The 21,841-nt window shown below is 48.9% G+C and overlaps 2 protein-coding genes across 2 annotated transcripts; one reads left to right on the top strand and one right to left on the bottom strand.

Annotated features, from left to right (window-relative positions):
• Positions 1–4,172: 4,172 nt before the first annotated feature.
• On the bottom strand, positions 4,173–11,721 carry MRPS11 (mitochondrial ribosomal protein S11). The gene is made up of 6 exons (XM_054042113.1): positions 11,609–11,721; positions 9,017–9,139; positions 8,646–8,744; positions 7,283–7,412; positions 5,031–5,096; positions 4,173–4,514 (listed from the first exon to the last, which is right to left on the bottom strand). The coding sequence occupies exons 1-6, from the start codon at positions 11,659–11,661 to the stop codon at positions 4,407–4,409; spliced, it is 579 nt and encodes a 192-aa protein (XP_053898088.1). The 5' UTR covers positions 11,662–11,721; the 3' UTR covers positions 4,173–4,406.
• Positions 11,722–11,775: 54 nt separating this feature from the next.
• MRPL46 (mitochondrial ribosomal protein L46) lies at positions 11,776–16,535 on the top strand. Its single transcript, XM_054042111.1, has 4 exons — positions 11,776–12,018; positions 13,237–13,423; positions 14,382–14,555; positions 16,097–16,535. The coding sequence occupies exons 1-4, from the start codon at positions 11,785–11,787 to the stop codon at positions 16,345–16,347; spliced, it is 846 nt and encodes a 281-aa protein (XP_053898086.1). The 5' UTR covers positions 11,776–11,784; the 3' UTR covers positions 16,348–16,535.
• Positions 16,536–21,841: the final 5,306 nt, after the last annotated feature.

Here is a 21,841-nt window from a genome sequence, read left to right as displayed (position 1 = left end):
CCTTGACCTAATTTAGCCTGAGAGGTTGCACGCTAAGAACCTGGAGAGGTAACTAGGAAAGGAAAGATGGCCAAGGTAAAGAGGCTTGAGCTGGGTTGGTATCAATGATTTGTTTGCAGACTGGAGAATATTGATGCCAAAGTCTCAGTGCACAGGAAGGGTAGAATCATGACCTCATTTGGATCCCCTCCACACTTCAGGGGAGTTCATAAGGATTCTTAGTTAGGAATGTCCAATCATGGAGTTAATTTGATTTACCTATAACTGAGCATGATTTTGGCCCACTACCACTTTGCCAATGTAAAGGAGTGTAATTCCACTGCAGCGCTCCTGAGGATTTCTGGTTACAAACATTCCCCTGGGGCCAGTGAGGGAAAGCTAAGCAGAAGCCCTACCCCATGCAGACACTGCGTGAAGTAAATCACCCCAGCTACTGCAGTTTATTGGCACTGGAAGCTCTGCCCTCTTCTCTTCCTCACTTGCATTTGCTGTCAGCTATTAAAGGACATCAGCATCATTTGATGAATGGTTCAATTGAAACATGCAAAGGAATTGGAATTGGGCACCTGACTTGTCACCAACACCCATTTACAGTTAAACTACAAAAGAAATAGTGAATCGCTGGTTCAGCAAACAAGGATGACCATTGCTCCAGGGGGGAAACTGCTTGATGCAGGGGCTAGGAAGGGGGTTCCCCCATGTACAGCAGTGCACTGTGAAGGATGAGTTTTTGGGGCTCTTTCAAAGCACCAAGCATAGATGCACAACGACACCTCGGCACCTAGGTCCAACCTAAATTCCCGCTAGTGAGCACGCAGAAAGCTGTCTCATACTCGACATTGCCGAGCTGCTTCATGCCTAGCTCCCACCTGAGCCCAAGAGGGATTGACAAACTAACCATTTCCCTGTTCCTGTCTTGCCTGATCTGCTAAGTGTGCTCTCTGCACCAAAAAGGTGATGGTGCCATAAATGAGTAACCTATTTTGCATTTTGATCCCCCACTATAGGAAATTTGGATATGTTCTAGTTTAAAAGAAAGGGTAAAAAATTGCTATCATGGTACAAACATAGGCTAAGAAGAAAGAGCGGTGCATTGCCCTCAGTAACAGGCTAAACAGCTTGCGTTCAACAAGGCCTGTCTGAGCAGCCTTGAGTCATGAGGTGGAAGCTACAATGGTAGGCAGAAAGTTCTCAAAGCAAGGAAGCGAGAAGCCTATCTGTGCCAAGTGAGCACCAGGGCAAACAGAGAACTCCTGAGGAGGAGAGAAGTCAAACAAACAGGAACTAAAGAGTCTGACCAGTACAAAAGTACTAGGACCAAATGGTGCTGCACACGGAGGAGGAGGAGGAGCTAAGCAAGCCAGCACGGAACTATACCTCACCCAAGCACCAGGGAAAGCAATTAAAACTTGTAAATCCTTGTGGCTGACTCAAATCGGGTTTTAATTAATGATTGAAATGGAATTGTAAGGAAATCCTGTAATTAAGTGCTGTTAGGGTCCATTCATACCCAACAAAGAGCACAACTGAGCACACCGCTCTAAAAGATCTGCAGCAGACTTTCATCTGCAGCACAGCATTTGAAGGTAACTGTGCCACACAAGGGGAGTAAAAGTCCAATTTGGATGCAGTTATGCTCTTCCCCAAGGCTAAAAGCTGCAGCACGGGCCTAAGCTTTGCAGAACAAAGAGTTAAAGCTGCAACAGAGTGAAGGCTCCCCTGCTCTTCCTCTCGTGCTTTATGAGCGATTGGCCTGGGCTCAGACTGTCCATTTTTCAGCAGTGAAGTCAAAGAGAGAAAGAAGGTGGATGTGGGGGATTTGAATTCACAAACAAGCGCTGTAGTTGATGCATTGTGTTTGCAAGCCCATGAAGATTATGCTGAGCTGGGGGATTGGATGAGAAGCAAACATGTCAAGATGTTCTATATGGCCAGCTAACGAACAGATGGAAAGGTAATGCCAGCTACTTCTGGCCAGGTACACAGGGATTCTAAGAGAGAGCTAGGCAAACATCAATATTGGATAGGAATAGAGAGAGACAGGCAATGGGGCAAGGCAGAACAGCAGAGATGAGAAACTTCTTTACTGCACAGACAGTGCAAAGAGTTTGTTGGATTCATGTGTCTTTCACAAATGCTGAGGAATCAACAGTGTTAAAAGCCCCGGTCTTCATAATTGCTAGAGAGTGGGAAAGGCCAAGATTTACTGTAGATTTGGCCTGGACCTACAGAGGGTATATGTGATGAGCGCATGACTCAAAAATAGCAGACCTCCCCCTAGCACTTGCTATTTTTCACTCCCTTCTACCATTTGCACTTAGAAGCACTTCTTGCTGCACAAGTGGTGCTCACAGTAGCATGGGATTGAGCAGCACATAAGCTACTTGTATTCAAGAGTGACTATTTAGTTTGCTCCAGAATACATATAATGATATTATCTTCATCCGTTCAGCAATGCTCAGACATGCACCTGTTTAGAACCATGCCATTTTTTTGCTGGATAGTGAATGTACATGTTCTGGGACACTGCTAAGTTCCCACGACTACTTGCTGAACCCAGCACTAAAAATGATCAAGCTTTACCCACATCTCCATGGACGCTCTCCCTGGCCATTAATGAAGCATGTGGTTACTATTTTTCTATAGGGTCTATAACTGACCCAAACACTGTTCAGGAGGAGATGCTGGGAAGTCAGCAGAAGCCAAGAAACCCCTTTCCTGGGCTTGAGGGGAAAGCTCTCCTGCCTTTTTGAGTGATTAAATCAAATCAATGGGGAGCCTACAGGAAAAAGCTTCTCTCCTCCATCTTGCAGTCTTGTGAATTGTAAAGGGACTTCCCCCTACTTTAAAACAACTTCCCCTCTGCCCAAATTCACATACACAGAGCTGGAATGAGGTAGGAGGAGTCATTCAAGCCTTGTTTTATTGCTATTGGTTAAATGTAGCCCAATTGGCTCCTCTAAACAGCCTGATTTCGTTAGCTTGCTGCACATCTCACAAAGCCATGAAGGAGTTAAACATTGCCTTGTTGCTATGGCACCCTCTCTCTTTAAAGGGGAAGAGAATAGCTAATTACACTGTTTGAGAAACTAAAGAGGAAGCAAAAGAAAAGAGAAATAATGGAGCAGAGAAGCCTGGATTTGTGCTAGACCTGGCAGATGGACCAAAGGAGACTCTGTGCTCATTAACATCCCTGATAGAGGTGATGTACTTGCCCGGTCTTTGGGACATGTAACCAATGCTTCTTTCTGTTCCTCTTGGTCTCCTCCTTGAGCTGGAGGTGGCTAATCAGCAAACTTCCCTCAGCCAGGAAGAGACACCGTCAGTTGCTAGAGTTACCACCCCTCTTTCACACTCCAGAGAGCCCTTAGCCTATGAGACTCTCTCCTTGGGTGGAGCTGAAATAGGTGGCAGCAAATAGCAGGTACATTCCAAGAACATAGGTCCTGGCTTATGCCTGTCTCTAGCCAAGGGCAGCATTGGCCTGGCCTTTTAAATCTCTTGGGCAGCATTTGGTTGTTCTTCAGGACTTCTAATCCCCTACTTACCCTCTCCCTTTGAGCCCTGGCACAGCAGATGCAGTTGGTATGAGAGAGACAGGACCGAAAATACTGCATGCAGTAACAGGTGGAAAAAATGTACCAGCTACTGTATGTGCATTTCACAGCGCTAGCTATGCATGGAGTTGGCACAGTCACAGCAACGATTCCGTAGATCAAAGCTGGCAAGATTCCTGCTTCAGTAGAACTGGGGCTTTCTATTAGGAAATACCACCAATAAAACAATTGCAGCTAAGGCAAAATGAAGCAACAAAACTAACCTATAGCAGCAATGACTTCAGACTCCTCCATGCAGCGCAGCTGGAGCTGGCTGTTCTGCACCCCTCTCGCATAGCAGTGCTGGGCTCGGGCCTCTGGTGGGAACACCACACTTTGTAAGCTAGATGGGGAGAAGAGGTTCTCCACTTCCAGCTTCCAAATCTCTGTGTTTGGATAAAAGGGAGACAAGAAAAGTCTGCCATTCATTGCAAGAGGGCCCCTTCCTAATGACAAGAGTAGCAGCACCTGGATTTGTCAAGAGCCACATATAGTAGCAGTGACAGGAGGAAAGCAGCAGTTGATAGAAGAAGAATCCAAAATGCTTCCAGAAAGCCAGTAAACGTGGCCATCACAAAGACTAAAACATTTTAATTTATTAACTTTACAGACGAGGCTTCCTACTCAGAAAGTAAATACAGGCTTGCTTCAACCACTAGGCTAAAGACCAGGGTTGTGTCCATTCTCTAAGTTTCTCCTAGGAAAGTCTTCCAGGGAACACCTCCTGCCAAGATCCATCAAAGGCAAAATTCAAAACCAGTTCACAGTGCACCAAACTGATACTGTACACGGTGTCTCCCTTCACTCCTCTCAGAGTCTTCGTGCCTTCCGAGGACGGCAACCGTTGTGTGGAATTGGGGTATTGTCTGTGATGGAGATGACCTCCAAACCCCCCATGGTCAACCCCTTGATGGCAAACTGAAAGAGCAAGAGAGTGGATATTAGACCGCATGCTGCACCATTGCACAATCAGCACAGACTGGCAGAAAAGTGAAAGATCTTTGAGGAGGCAGTCTGGAACAGGGCAATCAACATCTCTTTGCAATAGTCTTAACAATCAGGAAGCCCTGTTTGGTCCCAGATGGTCCATTCCTCCTGGCTAGGGCAGGATTGTTTCTTACAATGTATTCTCCATTGATTTGCTACTCTAGTTTGAAGTGATGTAAGCAATTTGGCTTTCACTCAGTCCCTTACACAAAATTATTCTAGGATCTCACCAGGACGACTTTTTTCTTTTTCTTTTTGCGATTAATGTTTTGGGGTGACAAAACAGTAAATTCCCTGCAGCCCCTCTGTCCTTCATAGCAATTTCAGAAAAGGTTAACAGGCATCATAATTCCATAGGCCTGAATAAAAAACCCTGCAGCCCTCAGAGAAAGGAACAAATAGATGGAGGGCTCATGATGCCAGTGAAGAGGAATCTTAGGCACTTACCATACGCCCAGGGCCCAGACCTTTCACCACCACTCGCACATGGGACACACCCTTCTTGCAGGCTTTCTGTGGGGAGAAAAGTGCTTTCAGTGATGAGGGGCAGGCAGGTCAAAAGGTATCTCTCGCTGCTAGTACCAATCTCTCTGAATTAATCCCTTTCATCCACTATCACAAGCTTCTTCAGACAGAAAGGAAGAGAGAATCAAGGATGGTTCCAGGGAGATAAACATGGAGATCTTATGGACAAAGCCAGGGATTTGGGGAAGGATAGGAAATGCATGGCCAGGGACACATTCAACACAACATTATGTACAAAGAGGAAAGAGGAGCTGAGAAGGAAAGCGGTCTTGGGTCATGAGTTGAGGCAGCAGATGATGTGTCCTTTTAAGGCTGGTAGGTGACCAAATTAGCGAGGGCCTAAAAGAACTTCAAATCAACAAATCTTACTGGTTTCTCCTAATGTGGCGCAGCACTGCCATCTAGTGGAGATCTCTAACCCTCCCTGAGGATGCAGGTTAAAAGTTGTCTGGAGGTATGTTTACACTTAAAATGATATAGCCCCAGAACTTCAGGGCTTGTCTACACTTAAAACACTGCAGCTGCACTGAAGCACTTCACTGAAGACACTATCTACATTGACAGGGGGGCTTCCCCTGCTGGTGTCGGTACTCCACCTCCTCAGGAGGTTAGGTTGATTTAACTGCATTGTTCAGGGGTGTGGATTTTTCACACTCCTTAGCAACGTAGTTATACAGACAATTTCCTAGTGTAGACCAGGCCTGACAGGAGGGGTTCTCCCACTGGTGTAGGTAATCTACCTCCTCGAGGCAGAAACTGGATTCACGGAAGAATTCTTCTGACAACTAGCACCCATCTACATCGGGAGTTCAAACGGCATAGCTACATCTCTTGGGTGTGGATTTTTCACACTTAAGAACTATGCCAATGTAAATTCCCAGTATAGACCAGGCCTCAGGATACAGGGATAGAGGCTAATTTCTGACACTGGCTGTTTGTGAGGGGTAACAATGCATCACTGCACCTGCATTCTAAGAATCTGTCCTTGATGCATGAGATTAGTGCTGGAAATGGTTCTTATTCATCTAAACCAATCACAACACGTTGTTCTTCCCACAATGGGAAAGAAAACTCCAGAGGCTAAAGGGTTAACTAGAGTGAGTTCTATCCAGTTCAGAATGGGGACACTCTAGGTTTTCATTCTCACTGTGCCTCATTCTGCAGTGCTGAAGTCCAAGACACAGGTAGTCTCATCTTCCCCCACGCATCATGCACAAACTTAGGTTCTTTTAGAAACACTTACACTAGACCCAGATATTAAAGTCTGTGTGCAACTGGTAACTACACATGCTCATATTCTCAAAGTCTGACCATGTTCTTTTAGGAATGAAGGGTTGCCAGAATGGCTCAGGTCTTTGGTGTGGTATTCTGCCTCCAACAGCAGCTTATAGCTGAGACTTCACCGGGCCAACTGTGCAGTGCTGCTCATGGGATAATGCTCCACACAGCAATTCCTTCCTGCCCCTCACACCTGCTCGGTTTGTGCCTAGATTTCGTTTCCCCTTATTTGGCTTTTGAAAATAAATGGTCCATGTTCTAAGTGAGACCATCTGAGCAAAAGCTGCTCTCAAGTCAGGGCCACAACTCTGCACAAGGTAACAAGAATTTCTTACCCTTATAAGCTATAACTGAAATGGAAGCTCTGTCACAACAGCAGCTGCCATTTTACCAATGAGTGACACTGCTTATGACAGCATCGATATGTGACAGGGAAGTCACAGCTGAGTAACCGGTTTCCATCTGGGCTTAACAGTCAAATGAAATGTGCTGAACATTCAGACCAATGGTTTAAACTATGACGCTGTCCAAACTGGAGCCAAAAAAGGATAGGAAGCAACTTACATTTCTTCATTACAGGCCACTAAAGCCACCACATGTGCATTTAAAGCTCTCCTTTCACATACTGTTTATCCAGGTTGAGATGCTCACCATGCCTCCCCCCCCCCCCCCAAAGGAAACAAGGGCAGCAATGTGTAAACGAGGTATACTGCTCAGACACACAGGAATTAGACTTTACTTCTCTCCTCCAACAAAAGATAGAAATGGGAGAAGGAGGCAGAACTTCAGAGCCCATCCACAAATGCATTCTGTTGGCAATCACTCCACTGCTAGCATTCCTCCTCTGAGCTCAGCAAGATTAGCCTCAACAAGCAGAATGACCAGACCAGACTCACCGCTGCTGCTGCGATGCCTGCAGTCTGTGCTGCAATGGCAGTGGCCTTCTTGGCATTTCTGAATCCTTCTGTGCCACAGGACGTACGGGCAAATGGCAAGTTGTCAGGACTGATGACCTGGATGTGGGTGCTGGCGATGAGAAAAAGGGGAGTAAGAAGCCATAAAGTAATTCTCCCATCTTTTCTTGCTCGGATTATCTTCAAGGCCATCCAGAGGGCCCCCCCGCCCCATACTTCACTCTAGGCCAGTGGTTCTCAACCAGGGGTATGCAGAGGTCTTCCAGGGGATACATCAACTCATCTAGGTATTTGCCTAGTTTTACAACAGGCTACATAAAAAGCACTAGCGAAGTCAGTACAAACTAACATTTTATACAGACAATGACTTGTTTATACTGGTCTATAGACTATAAACTGAACTGTAAGTACAATATTTATATTCAAATTGATTTATTTTATAATTATATGGGAAAAAGGAGAAAGTCAGCAATTTTTCAGTAATAGCGTGCTGACACTTTTGTATTTTTATGCTTGAGTGTGTGAGCAAGTCGTTTTTAAGCGAGGTGAAACTTGGGGGTACGCAAGACAAATCAGACTCCTGAAAAAGGTACAGTCGTTTGGAAAGGTTGAGAGCCGCTGCTCTAGGCAATGGTAGAAAGCTCTACAGCAGCCCTGGTTTGTCTTAAGGGTCACGCTAGAGTGGCAGAATTAGAGTACACTGTCTTTTGAGGTAATATACTCCTGCTAGAAATTGCTCAGATGGGGTTTCACCTTTCCAGACCCACTTTCCCACTACGTGAGTATGATTCACCACCTCTGCTTATTTTCAAACGTCTAGAACACCTTTTTTAAGCTTCAGAGAGCTTTACAGAATTATAAATTATGTCTCATTAGGGGTCACCGCTGAAATGCAGCCACCTCTGGTGAACAACATGGCGGCTGTTCAACAGCTGTACAGCAATATTGCAACAATGTAGGACAGGAAATGAATGTCATTCCTGTATCCTGTTAAAACTGCCTGTGCAATTTAGGGGGGACAAGATGTAATTACCCATACTGGAATTTGATCAAAACATGCGATCAACAGCCTTGCTCTTGTGAAAGGCACGATGAGTTAATGGCCTTGGTCTTGCATTTCCCATTACAGGTGGCACCTCCAGCACTGCACTGAAGTACTGCTTCAGTACTGACTCATAAGGAAGTCTCCTGGGTAGCCAACACTACTTCCCAGACTTTTCCATAGAGGCCTCCCATCTAGCCAAGATCAGGGCCTAGTTGCTTAGCTTGTGTGTTCTCAGCATAAAGCAGTACTGCTGCAGGCCCTTTTACATGGGACCTGTACACTGAGAAGTTTGTGTCTTACTTGTTGTACGTAGCTTTGATGTGAGCTATTGGGATAGCTTCATATTTTTTTCCACCCCAAGTTAAGGAACTTCTTTGTCCTGGTACTGGGGGAAAAAGGCTGAAAAGTAAAATAAGAGGAATCAAATACATGCAATATCACTAACACGCAATGGTAATTTTTAATACAGTTTTGGAATTTGGGAAAAATGTGGATCAAATGCTGCCAAACGAAGCTCAGAACTTCTTATATGAACTGTGTTTGTGATTGTTTCAAGTCACTTGTTTTCCTTACTTTCCTGAAAGATGCGTGAGGTGATTTACCCCCTGATGAGAGACAAATGAAGAGACTTTACACCACAGCTTGGTTTGGAGCCATACAGGATGCCTCACCTGAAGTCACTCTTGCTTTGGTTTGCCGTCACCTCAGGTGCAACACTTTTTGTATTCTCTATTTGTCCCTGCAACCTCTGGGAACCTGTGTGTATGCCACCACACAAGGCAACATTGTAACCACTAGGTAAAAGAAGTGGGAGAAATAGATTAGGATTTCACAGCTACACAATAGTCTTTTACATTATCTTTTGCCACCCTCACAGAAGATCTCCCATAGCATATTTTCGCACAGGAAACAACCAAAGCTATTTGCTGACTGCAGGACTAACTCAAGCAGTCATCACCACCCTCAGGGTTCCCCAGTCACCTTGATGAATCAAATAGTAACCACCCCAGGAACATCACTTTTTCAAAGGGACATTGTCAGGCTCCTACATTCCATTTTTTTTTATCAAAAACAAACAGTTGGGCAAAACTGAGGAGTGTTTTCTCAATAAAAATAAACTCAGACAGCATGCTGGTAGTGCACAAGAAACAGAAATGGAAAGGGACTTGGCTAAATTCATTGGCCAGGATCTAGGGAGGAGCAAACGCAAACAAACACTGAAATGAGCACTGTGAGGTATTTTGTATAATCCTTTTAGTAGCACAGAGGAGGGGATTTTAGGTGTCTGTCTAATTTCATTTGTATCTTGACAACATACATTCTGAAGAGACACTTAACTGGGAGCCAGTTTGAAAATAAGACTGTTCATCAATAAAACAAGAGCCTTGCCAAATCATTTCCTGCCAAGCCTATGCTATACCCTAAGAGCCTGTACCTCAAGCCCTGGATTTCTCTATTGTGCCTAGATCCTGCACAAGGTCATTGGTTGACATGGAAACAGCATCAACAACATCACAGTATGACCTTGTTACAGGTAGAGCTGGGAAGGAGGGCGCTTGTTAAACACACGTAGCTTTAATAATTTAGCTAGTTCTACCCTACACAATCTCTTCCGACACACAGGAAGGGCTCTGCTGGGTATCACTCAGAGCTGCTGACTTCAGTAGCTACATAGGTTTCATCAGTTGGAGAGTGAACAGGTTTCTATTGCACCTCATGCTTTGTCTATACAAGGGTGAACTGAGCTGCAATGACAGGGCCAAAAGGCTGTATATAGGAGCAGAACATGAAGACAGTGTGATTGCACTGGTATCCCTGGGGAACAGAATCTTTATTACTGATTACCACACCTTAGCCTCTAAGGACAGAACAAGAAGCAATGGGTTTAAACTGCAGCAAGGGAGGTCTAGGTTGGACATTAGGAAAAAGTTCCTAACTGTCAGGGTGGTTAAACACTGGAATAAATTGCCTAGGGAGGTTGTGGAATCTCCATCTCTGGAGATGTTTAAGAGTAGGTTAGATAAATGTCTATCAGGGATGGTCTAGACAGTATTTGGTCCTGCCATGCAGGCAGGGGACTGGACTCGATAACCTCTCGAGGTCCCTTCCAGTCCTAGAATCTACGAATACCCAACCAGAGGGAGACTAGCCTGAGTCTGCCGGACTGATAGCAAAACAAACGTTTTTTATTTGCGCTCTGAGCAACCTGGCTCTGGAACCAAGAAAGAGGAGAACAGCAAACGAGCCCCATAGCGGAGTCACGGCTTGGAGCAGAGACACTCTGAATCCACAATGTAACCCAACGCGAAGTGCGGCTGCTGTCTGTAAACCAGCCCCAGGGCATTGTGGTCAGCCCAGAGCTGGGACCTCAACGCCCCGGCCGCCTGCTTCTCGCAGCTCCCAACGCCCTGGCCGCCAGCGCGCTCCCCACTTCCCCTCCGCAACTCCCAGGCTGCCCGCTCCACCCGCGACTCCCAAGGCCCCGGCCGCCCGCTTCCCCCCCCCCCCCGCGACTCCCAAGGCCCCGGCCGCCCGCTTCCCCCCCCCCCGCGACTCCCAAGGCCCCGGCCGCCCGCTTCCCCCTCCCGCCCCGCGACTCCCAAGGCCCCGGCCGCCCGCTTCCCCCCCCCCCCCCCCCGCGACTCCCAAGGCCCCGGCCGCCCGCTTCCCCCCCCCCCCCCCGCGACTCCCAAGGCCCCGGCCACCCGCTTCCCCCTCCCGCCGCGACTCCCAAGGCCCCGGCCGCCCGCTTCCCCCCCCCCCCCCCCCGCGACTCCCAAGGCCCCGGCCGCCCGCTTCCCCCCCCCCCCCCGCCCCGCGACTCCCAAGGCCCCGGCCGCCCGCTTCCCCCCCCCCCCCGCCCCGCGACTCCCAAGGCCCCGGCCGCCCGCTTCCCCCCCCCCCCCGCCCCGCGACTCCCAAGGCCCCGGCCGCCCGCTTCCCCCCCCCCCCCCGCGACTCCCAAGGCCCCGGCCGCCCGCTCCCCACCCCCGCAACTCCCAAGGCCCCGGCCGCCCGCTTCCCCCTCCCGCCCCGCGACTCCCAAGGCCCCGGCCGCCCGCTTCCCCCCCCCCCCGCGACTCCCAAGGCCCCGGCCGCCCGCTTCCCCCCACCCCCCCCCGCGACTCCCAAGGCCCCGGCCGCCCGCTTCCCCCCACCCCCCCCCCGCGACTCCCAAGGCCCCGGCCGCCCCGAACGCAACTCCCGACCTGCTCCCCCACATCCCTGGCCGCCCCCCGCCGATACCCCCATCTCCTCGTTACCCCAATCTGGCTCCTAAGAACCGCTGCCAGGCAACCACCAGCACCCGGGTCATGGCCCTTCCCCGCTGCCGTCCGACCCGCCCCAGAGCGAGGAGCCACTGGCCCAACCCGACAGGAGAGGGGAAAGGTCAGCGTCGTGCATTGTGGCCTATAGGAGGAAAGATGGCGGCGCCCGGATGGCTCGGTGGCGCGGTGCATTGTGGTCTCGAGGACAAATGATGGCGGCCCCCATGCGGCGGGTGTTGTACGGGGGCGCGGGGCGATGGAGGTGGGCGCTTGGCCCTCGTTGGGTGTGTGCCTCGGCCGCGCCCCGGTGGCGGCTCGTGGGTGCGCTGTGTCTGCAGAGGCTGCCTAGCATCACGCAGGCCCTGAGCCCGGAGGAGGAGGCGATGGCGCAGCTGCTGCACCAGGTAGGGGGGGAGGCGACCCGCCTGGGGTACTTGTGGGGTGCAGTGGATGGGGGAGCGCAGGCGCTGTATCCTGCTGTGCCTATGGGAGCCGCTCCTACCCCCGCGCAGCCCCTGGCACTGAAGCTGGTCCAGGGCTGTGCTGGCCACATGCTGTGCCTCCCCCAGAGGAGGCGGCTGGCTCCCCTTTTGTCAAGCGCAGGCGTTTCAGAGCTGCGGAAAAGCAGCTTGTTGTGCCTCTGGGCTGGGACCCACCTGGAGAAGTCCCCCATCTAAAATGCAACTAGCTTACAAAGCACAAAGTTAAAACCCGGGTTAAAATGCCCCTTTGTAACTGTACCGGGGCAAGACGCAGGCGGTGCCCCAGGAGCTTAGGTCCTTTGATGCAGGAGTTGTTGGGGGACGTTGCATGGGCTGTGATGTGCACCCTAGATGATCCATCAGAGTGTCCCCTTCTTGCTTTAAGCACTAGCACTATGACTTTGCTTCCATGAGGAGTCAAGTATCAGAGGGGTAGCTGTGTTAGTCTGGATCTGTAAAAAGCAACAGAGAGTCCTGTGGTACCTTTAAGACTAACAGATGTATTGGAGCATAAGCTTTCGTGGGCGAATGTCCACTTCGTCAGACGCACTTCCATGAGGAGTGTTCTAGTGTATGGATGTTGTGGGGAGTGGCACACTACCGGTGGCCTTTGAGTCATGAGCTCTATGCCCTCACATGTGGAATCTCATCGCCCACTAGCACAAGTGGTGGGGGTGACTTGTTGGGACGAGAACACTCTTTTCTGAGGCAGTAATGACTCCAATGCCTGGCTGTAGTTCTAAAAGGTGATATCTGCTGGATGTCACACTGAGGCCATGTTATTGTGAAACTCTCAATTTTTGGGTTTCCTGATTTATGTGCATTTAGATTCCAGACTACAATATTGTGCTAACATATTTTTTGTAGTGAGCATATAGCTGTATTTACAGTGGGCTAGCATCTTCTTATGTCTTCAATATTGGATGTGTTCTCTGCACAGTGTAACTTTAACCTCCTGGGGTAGAGCTTATGCTCTGGGCAGAGAAGTTATTCTCCAGCACAAAGAAATCAACACAAGCCCTGTTTGTGGCAATAAAAATTGGTTTATTCTCTCTGTGTGAGCTAGGATAACAGCACTGGTAACTGTGACCCATAGTGAAGCTCCTGATACTTGACAATTCTCTATGATGTCCTTTCCAGATAGAGGTGGAGAAAAGCAACTTTTCAGACCATGAGATCCGTCGCATGGCGGAAGAGGAGCAGCTACAGAAGAGGAAAGACAATATACATGATGAGGAAGCTGTGCAAGCTATTGTGTTGGCCCAAGACCTGGAGGATGCCTGGGAGCAGAAATTCCAACAGTTCAAAGCTGGCCCACGAATAACAGGTTCTGATCCAAGTTATCTCAGCTGAGCAAGAGAGGGATGGGGTCTCTCTGGTCTATCTGAACATGATTGACTTTGGTACAGTGGAGTGGAGGTGAGGCAGGGTGCTGAAGGGTTGGCCTTCACAACATCTCATGGCAATGAGTTCCATAGGTTGACTGTGCACTGTGTGAAGAAGTGCTTCCTTTGTTATTATTATTTATTATTTTTTAAGCTGCCTGCCTATTAATTTTGTCCAGTGACCCTGTAGTCCTTGTGTTATGTGAAGGGGTAAATAACACTTCCTTATTCACTTTCCCTACACCATTCATGATTTTATAAACCTCTATCAGATTCTCCCTTAGCTGTCTCTTTTCTAAGATGAACAGTCCCAGTCTTTTTAATTTCTGCTTGTATGGAAGTTACCGTATCCCTAATCATTTTTGTTGCTCTTCTCTCTACCTTTTCCATTTCTAATGTAGCTTTTTTTGAGGTGGGGTGACCAGAACTGAATGGAGTATTCAAGGTCTAGATGTACCATGGGTTTATATAGTGGCATTATGATATTTTCTGTTTTATCTATCTCTTTCTTAATGGTTCCTAACACAGTTAACTTTTTTGACTGCCACTGCATATTGAGCAGTGTGTTTTGGTAGTTTTTTTTTTTTTTTTTTTTTTTAAATAAATATACCTATTACTATGGGCCTATGTTAGAAAAGGCAATGTCAAAGAAATGTTCCTTGCACTTGGAGTGGAAAGTAGCGAGGTTTGTGATGTTTCTTATTTTTTGGGGGAGTTTATTCCACTCTCCCAAGAATTAAGAATCATTTGTACCGAGAAGCATCACTCAGAATTGTTCCATGTGCCCTTGTTGTCAGGGGTCTGACAGAGAGGAAGGCTTGGGCTCTGACGAGCTAGGTCCTGGCTGACCCCATCCCACTTGGAGACTATCTGTCTCTAGAATCTGTTCTCTCTTGGCAGATGCTGATAAGCGCAATGACCGGACATCTTTGAACAGGAAGCTGGATCAGAACCTGATGCTTCTGGTCAAAGAGAAAGTCGGCAACCAAGAGGTGTGGCTCCTGCCTCAGGCAGAGTGGCAGGCCGGAGAGACATTGCGAAGCACTGCAGAGAGAGCCTTGGCTACTCTCTCAGGTAAGTCATCTGCTGTGCAGCTGCTGCCACCCCTTCCTGTCCCCATTGCTTTCTCTTGTGTATGGTCTGCTCATACTAGCATTATATGAGCATACTGGCCCATTATACTCCATTAGAATTGGCTAGAGAAAGGACATGTAGCAGCAGAGGGGGTGGGTTGCACCCAATGGGGTCTTGGAGGAGAGTTGTGTCTGGGTAATGTTGATGGGAAGCCCAGGGTATTGCCCATTTCAGGGGGAGTTGCTCTACGTTCCAGCTCAGCTGCTAGTGTACTGACTCTGTACGGGGGGCGCTGGGTGCCCAAGGCTATGTCTACACTTATGGCGGCATGGAGAGGACAGGTACCACACATGCAGCTGCAGTGAAAGGGAGGCTGCGTCCACACTTAGCACTGCAATGAGTAGCTAGGCACCACAGAGAGAGACTTTGGCAGCGGGGATGCAGTGGGATGCTGCAGCTGCTAAAAAATAGCAGCGTAGACAGGGGAGGTGCTGCTTAGTATGTAGAGAGCCTGTGTAGAGTGTATACCCGGGAGGTCAGGCATGTAGGGCACTCTACTCACCAAAGCCATGCCTCCCCATCTACCCTGCCATTTATACCCCTGGTGTGTGTGTGCAGTGCCTGTACTCTGCACACCACCGTACGTGTACACATACCCTAAGAGTAAGACTGTTGTTGTTGGTAGCTGCAGCGAGTTGGCCCGATGATTTCTTCAATGTGGCTTTAGGGTCTGCAATGTTTCAGCCCCAGGGACTGGCTCCTGAATGGTATCTAGTGCTGTTGTGGGGGAAAGGGCTTCTGTCTCCACCACACACAGCCTATTAGCAGCCTTTCTTGGCATGAAAAGCTTATCCCAGGGTTTCTCAAACTGGGGTCGCCGCTTGTGTAGGGAAAGCCCCTGGCGGGCCGGGCCGGTTTGTTTACCTGCCGCGTCCGCGGGTCCGGCCGATCGCGGCTCCCACTGGCTGCGGATCGCTGCTCCGGGCCAATGGGAGCTGCTGGAAGCGGCAGCCAGTAAGTCCCTCAGCCCGCGCCACTTCCAGCAGCACCCATTGGCCCGAAGCAGCGATCCGCAGCCAGTGGGAGCCGCGATCGGCCGGACCCGCGGACGCGGCAGGTAAACAAACCGGTCCGGCCCGCCAGGGGCTTTCCCTACACAAGCGGCGACCCCTGTTTGAGAAACCCTGGCCTATCCTCAGCAAGGTCGCTTCTTGCTTCCCAGCAGGGGAGCACTGTAGAAGCAGCACAGTTAGCCTGACAAAGGTGGGGGGGCACTTTATGATCCACAGGATCACACTACCTCTGGCCAGTCCTTGCGAGGGGTTGTTGGGACTCTAAAAAGAGCCCCTAAGAGGGAGGTGTGGCACAGTGTGGACCTGTGGGAGGAGGTGTTCTTGCTAGAAAGAGAACAGAATTGAACCAAAACTAAGCATGACGTGTCCTGTGCTGTTCCACTGTTACCCCTATACGGCAGCTGCTATCATGTGACCTGATCTCTTGCTTTGTTTTCTTTCCCCTTCTGGATCCCTGGGACCTCACAGGAAATTGCATCCAGGCCAAATTCCTAGGGAATGCACCATGCGGGCTTTATAAGTACAAGTTCCCCAGGGCCTTCAGGACAGAGGGCAGTGTGGGGGCCAAAATATTCTTCTTCAAAGCCTTCCTCCAGAGCGGTGATCTGCTCCAGGCTGAGAGGAGAGAAGACTACGTGTGGGTCAGCAAGGGGGAGCTGGGGGATTACTTGAAACCGGACTACCTAAAGCAAGTCAACAGATTTTTGATGGACCAGTGAAAGACAGGGCTGTGCTCCAGGCAAATGGGGAGGACACAAAAAAACAACTTCAGGCAGGTGCACAATGCTTAGCATGGCCTCTGTGTACAGAGAGTGGCGTTTGAACCTGAAGAAGGATCCAACCTCCCCCTTGTTTTCTGTTCCTCTTCTCTAGGCTTGTATCAAATAAATACTAAAACCTCTGCTAAGTGAAGAGTGTTGTGCTTATGTTGCATCCTCTAATGCCTCCTTTTCCCCTTCCCAGCTGTGCCATTCCCTAGGTCTGTGGTACCTCTCTTCACTGGATCCCTGTAGTAGCCTGAAGCTCAAATGGTCTCTCTGAAAAGCTGTACTCTTCCTTTAGCAGCTGTTCCTCAATAAGAGAAGCAGTGGGTGAGCTCCCTTTACTTGCTTAGGTGGGACGAGACACTGTTAGAGGGGTAAGAAGGGGATTTGCCAGTTAGTTGCATTGGGAGACCTGGCAAAGGACCATGTTTAAAGTTCCCCATTTTTAAACTCTGTGTCCAAGCCTCTAAGTCCTTAATCTCCTTCTGGGTTATTGTGGCCCCTCTGGGGAGGAGGTGCACCTGTCAATGCGCGGGGGAATAGCAGCCATCTGCTTCTCTAAGGAATTCGGCTCTCATTGGCCTGGAACGTGGGAAAGCAGCATCTTCAGTAACACACTGGTCCCTGTTGATGCAAATTGTACACATTGCTGAGCCCCACCTATCCTCCTCTTTAACTTACCAGGGGGTCCTTTGACCTCTCCAGAGGCAGCCACTGTAATTTATCTAACGAATGAGAACTGTTCTAAGCCAGTGCTGTGTATTAATTTGTGGCATCTGTGCCTCAGCAGAACGTATGTCTGAGTGGCCGCCAGGATATGGTGGCTGAAGACAAACTGTCCTCTCAGCAAAGTGGAGCATCTGCGCCTTATGCTCTGAGCCATGCCCCAGGAAATGTTCGTGCTACAGCTGAGGACTTGGCTCCTCTTCTATTTCTATCTGCATGGGAAATTCACAATGAAAGTCAAACAGCTTAAGCATGCAGCTGTTTCATCCCTGTCTGTGGCACTCCCAGTCCTTGTAAGGATGTGGCAGCAGGTGGTATGTTGGCCACCTACCACACAGCCCTCTTTCTTTAGCATAAAGACCATCATTTGGCTTTCCTGTTGCCATTCTGACAAGGCTTCTGTGAGGCCATTGCAATCCTCTAGCGCAGAGGTTCTCAAACTGTGGTCCATGGACTACCTGTAGTCCGTGAGCTCCATTCAGGTGGTCTGTGGACAGTTCCTTCTAAGGTACGCACCTGGGTGGCTGCACACAAGAGAAGGAAGGGCCACCCACCTAATGAGTGGAGACCTGCAGGCATGGCTCCACTAATGAGGTGCCTGGACTCTGGAGAAGACGCACATGTAAGGTGAGGTGGTGGCCTTGGAATAGGGGACAGGTGGGAGGGGGCACGGGTGGGAAGAGGGGTGGGGGGAATTTGGGATGTGCAGGGCTATGGTGGCCAGAGAAAGAGGTGACTTCCCAGCTCCAGGGCTGCAGCTGCTGGGGAGAGATAGTCCTCCTTCCCAGCCCCAGCTCAGGGGCTACTGCAGGGGGGGAGAGGGAGAGACCCTCCACTCCTCAGCCCTAGCTCGGGGGCTGCCGCAGCAGGGGAGAGAGGGCACATCCATCGCATTAGAAAAGTAAGACTACTGATATTAAAATATGAATTGTGTGCTTTTATTTGTAGAACCAAAACAACATTTAATTATTAAGGTTTTTATATATAGCGGTTTTATCCAAAGCGCTTTACAATCGTTAACTAACAGTACAAACAACATTTGGAAAGATCATTAAGTAGTCCACCAAGACCCTCAGCGATTTTCAAGTGGTCCGTGAAAAATAAAAAGTCTGAGAACCACCGCTGTAGCGTGTGAATGAAGCCGGCCACACTTAGAAGCAGAGAAAGCAGAGCTGCTGTTTACACCCTGCCCTTACCTAGTGCCCGACTATCTTCTCCATCCCATCAGGAAATTCAGCATTAGAGTTGCCACTTCACAGATAGGAGACGGTAGGGAGGGGACATGACTTATCCAAGGCCAGTCTCTGTCAACCTGGGTGTAGAAATCCCTAGCTCCCTATTCCTATGCACAGCTTGTTATGCCAGAATTGGTAACCCTACTTGGTAGTGTCTCTGTTATTTACAGTCCGACTTCAGATTACAGGGTAGGGGTGTGATTTTTTGAAGACTATGTCCCGTCCTTGTGGGTCTCTGCCTTACCTGATGGTCTGATTTCCAAAGGCATTTTCTAACTGAAAGCTTTGTTGAGTGTTGGGCTAGGTATGGATCTGGTGCTCGCTGCATTGTGTGGGGCAACAACCTTTTCAAGTGGCACAGGGAGAGAGGAAAGAGCAGTTCTGAATCCTCTAGGGCGAGTCAGGGCTTCAGGGGACCAACTTGAGATTGCTATATGTATTTTGTCAACCCCTGGGGATCAGTCGAGCTGCAGGCCACAAATTAAAGCTGTTAATCAGCCCATAAGCAGTCAGAGATGCAGCCTTCTGTTTTCGAAAGCCGGGGAGTTTCGAAGCTGCAGGCTGGTAATAAATTATATTAAGAACCCCTCTCCTCTTAGATTGCCCTGGGAGGCTCAGGGAGGAGCTGGACCATCGCAGAGAGACCAGGGAGAGGGAGAGCAGGCTGCAAACAGAAACTAAATAAAAGCATCGTCTATCCCTTGGGTCTGAGCTTAGTTTGCTGAGGTCTGGTGACTCCAGCTTCGCTGAAAGGGGAAAAGGGTTGGACTTCAGCCCGCTGCGATGCTAAAAGCTGTCTGCATCAGGAAGAGATGGGCACTTCTTTCCATCCGTGCTAAGCACCTGCGTTCTCAGTCCCCTGCCTGTCAGGCACACCTCACAGTGGGGTGTTCCCGGTCGCCATGGCAACTGGAGGCAGACCCGATCTTTGTTCTCAGCCTGGGCTCAGAGCGGCCCCTCAGGAAGGACTGTTGGAGCTCTGCCTCCACACAGCTCGCTCCAGAGTTCCCTTTGCAGCGTTTCTGAAAGCCTTTTAATGAAATGTCTCTCTCTTCCTTGGCTTTGAGGTTTGTCAGAACAAAAAGAATTCCATTTGGCTTTGAGGCGGATTTGAAGGACAGCAGCTCTCCCCGGGACCCAGCTCCTAGCTGGCAGGTGGGTGAGGTCCATGCCCAGGCAGGTTGCGTGGAAGCTGCCTTCCCTGAGGCCAGGCCAGAATCAGTGGCAAGTTTTTTCAGCACCCCCATAGGGGACCCCTCTTCCCACAGCTTGCCTTGCAAGCAGGAAAGTTTCATGGAACTGCCTGAATCCCCAGGGCAGGTGAGGTCTGAGCTGAGACGGCTCCAAAGCATCCCTTCTTCCTGTAAGGCCTCAGCTGCCAGGAAAGATGGCAGCTCCTACGACTCTTCTGCTACCAGTGAGTTGTTTATCTCTAGCGGCTCCAGCTCACTCCTCGTTCTGTGTGGTCAGGCCCCACTCATACTGGACTCAGCAGCAGGGACCATTGGGTGAGATGATTCAGATCCCCTTCCCTAGGAGATAGACCTACCTCCTTTCCCCCTTCCCGCCTCCAGGGGTCCCACAGGAACTTGTATTCTCTTTGGGGGGCCCATTAACAAAGTAGTTGCTGAGGCTATATACTAAGTAATACGTCCCTCCCTCCTTCTAGTGAGAATATCTTCAAACTGCTTTATCTCAGCAAGTGTTCCCTTTGAAACCTCTCTGCTCCTCTAGGCTCCAGCTTAGATTTCACATGAGGAAGAAGCCATTACTGCCTTTCCAGAGAGGTGGAAGACTCAGGCTGGGATTCTTTTGTGGGGGAAAAACATCTAGCCCCATAAGCTTCTGGTGACTTTTTGGATTTCCAAGTTTGGGCAAACCCTCCCTCTATGACCTTAACGATGGGTCTTTATCTGTGAGTCACTCACTTACGAAAATGGGTGCTTAAGATAATCAGGGAAGGCTATTCAATAGAGCCCATTCGTTGTCCAAGGATCAAGTTTATCCTTTCCCCAAAGTGAATTAATATAAATCAACACTAGTAATAACAAGTCTCTTTGTAGAATCTAAAGATGAAGGGTGCAGAATTCCATTTCCTACTCATTAGAATGATAGAACCAGTTTCAGGGAAGACATATTTTGGAAAAGGCATAAGATTCTTTGTTGTACAAAGAAACAATTACACACAGCCCATTTTAGATCTTGGGTCTTCCATCATCCACGAGGAAATCAATATTCCATGCAGAAATACTGAAATCAATCCTTGCAGCATTATCACCTCCAAACTCCGCAATATGAAAATACACCTCCAGGAGATATACTGAAGGTATGCACGGGGAGAGTCACCCAGGGATACTTTAGGTTCTGCTACCACAAGAAGCATTTTCAATACAAAGCAATCCCCTTTTGGACTCAACTTATAAATGGATATATAGCCCAATGTTTCATCAACCTTCCTTTCAAGTGAAAGGGATACATATCTACCCTAGTCTGGATGATCTTCTTATGTTAGCAATGGCTCCTGGGCCTTGTGTAAAAGCCTTCAGGCTTTGAGCGAACAGGTGGTAGGCCCAATTACAGCATACTCAGAGCTCCAGTAACTAAGTCATCATCAAAGATCAAATTTATTTCAGAAGAGAGACGGAAGAAGATAGTTCACCAAACATTAGCACACCTCTCCTAAGATAAAATCTCACTCAACTCCTGGGCTAGCTGGTTTCATGTGGATACCCAGCACAATTTTTTCTTTGCTTCCAGACAGCAATTGCAGTAAATCAGTATGTAAAGACTTTCGTCCAAATCCACTACTTGAATTCACCAAGAGATGCTTTCTTAATATTTTTACAGCTGTCTGATGTTGAGTCCAGAGAAGCTGGTGGTCAGTACAGATAGCAGAACCCATGTAGGGGGCACATATCTGAACTCCTGTCTGACTTGTGGGGTGAGGGGAAGAGCTGAGGTCCAAGGAGGAGACATGGAGTATAACTTGGCACAGAAACAAGGGAATGTAACCTAGATCATCTCGCTGTTTGGTGTGTCAGAGGCCAGGCTGGAAGCCTGTTGATGGACCTATTTTAATTTTCCGACTGGACTTTGATGTAGAGGTACTATTATGTAAGAAAGAGACACTTGATAGTGGAGGCTGTGCTCCCCTTATCTCAGAGGTGGACTTAAAAAGCTTCGTTTACATCTCCCTGCCCCCCTTTACCACTGAGAATTGTTCAGATAAAATGTTTGGTAGAAGAGTGTTATGCAATGGGGTGACCCAGTAACCTTTAAGTTCCTTTTCAATCCTACATGGGTAAATAGAATCCTCTGCTTCCCTAGGGATGGTTTTCTGCTTTGTACATCCCACTGTGAACGACAGTCTGACATGGGGGGGGGGGGGGGCGAGAGGGAAAATTCACAGTTTTTATTCCAAGACCCTTCATTGGAGGATTGCATTGTGCCCAGGTTTTTCTCTGGCTACTGCTCACTTGTTAGGGAAA

This window comes from Malaclemys terrapin, chromosome 10 (assembly GCF_027887155.1).
Source record: "Malaclemys terrapin pileata isolate rMalTer1 chromosome 10, rMalTer1.hap1, whole genome shotgun sequence".
Taxonomy (NCBI): Eukaryota; Metazoa; Chordata; order Testudines; family Emydidae; genus Malaclemys; species Malaclemys terrapin.
The sequence above is the reverse complement of the archived record's forward strand: the minus strand, read 5'-3'. Positions and strand labels throughout refer to the sequence as shown.

Coding starts and splice junctions, on each gene's coding strand:
- MRPS11 (XM_054042113.1), bottom strand. CDS start 11,661: ATGACCCGGGTGCTGGTGGTTGCCTGGCAGCGGTTCTTAGGAGCCAGA. Junction 9,140..11,608: donor TTCTTAGGAGCCAGATTGGG/GTAACGAGGAGA, acceptor TCTTTTACCTAG/TGGTTACAATGTTGCCTTGT. Junction 5,097..7,282: donor CAGGCATCGCAGCAGCAGCG/GTGAGTCTGGTC, acceptor TTCTCCCCACAG/AAAGCCTGCAAGAAGGGTGT.
- MRPL46 (XM_054042111.1), top strand. CDS start 11,785: ATGGCTCGGTGGCGCGGTGCATTGTGGTCTCGAGGACAAATGATGGCG. Junction 13,424..14,381: donor AGCTGGCCCACGAATAACAG/GTTCTGATCCAA, acceptor CTCTCTTGGCAG/ATGCTGATAAGCGCAATGAC. Junction 14,556..16,096: donor AGCCTTGGCTACTCTCTCAG/GTAAGTCATCTG, acceptor GGGACCTCACAG/GAAATTGCATCCAGGCCAAA.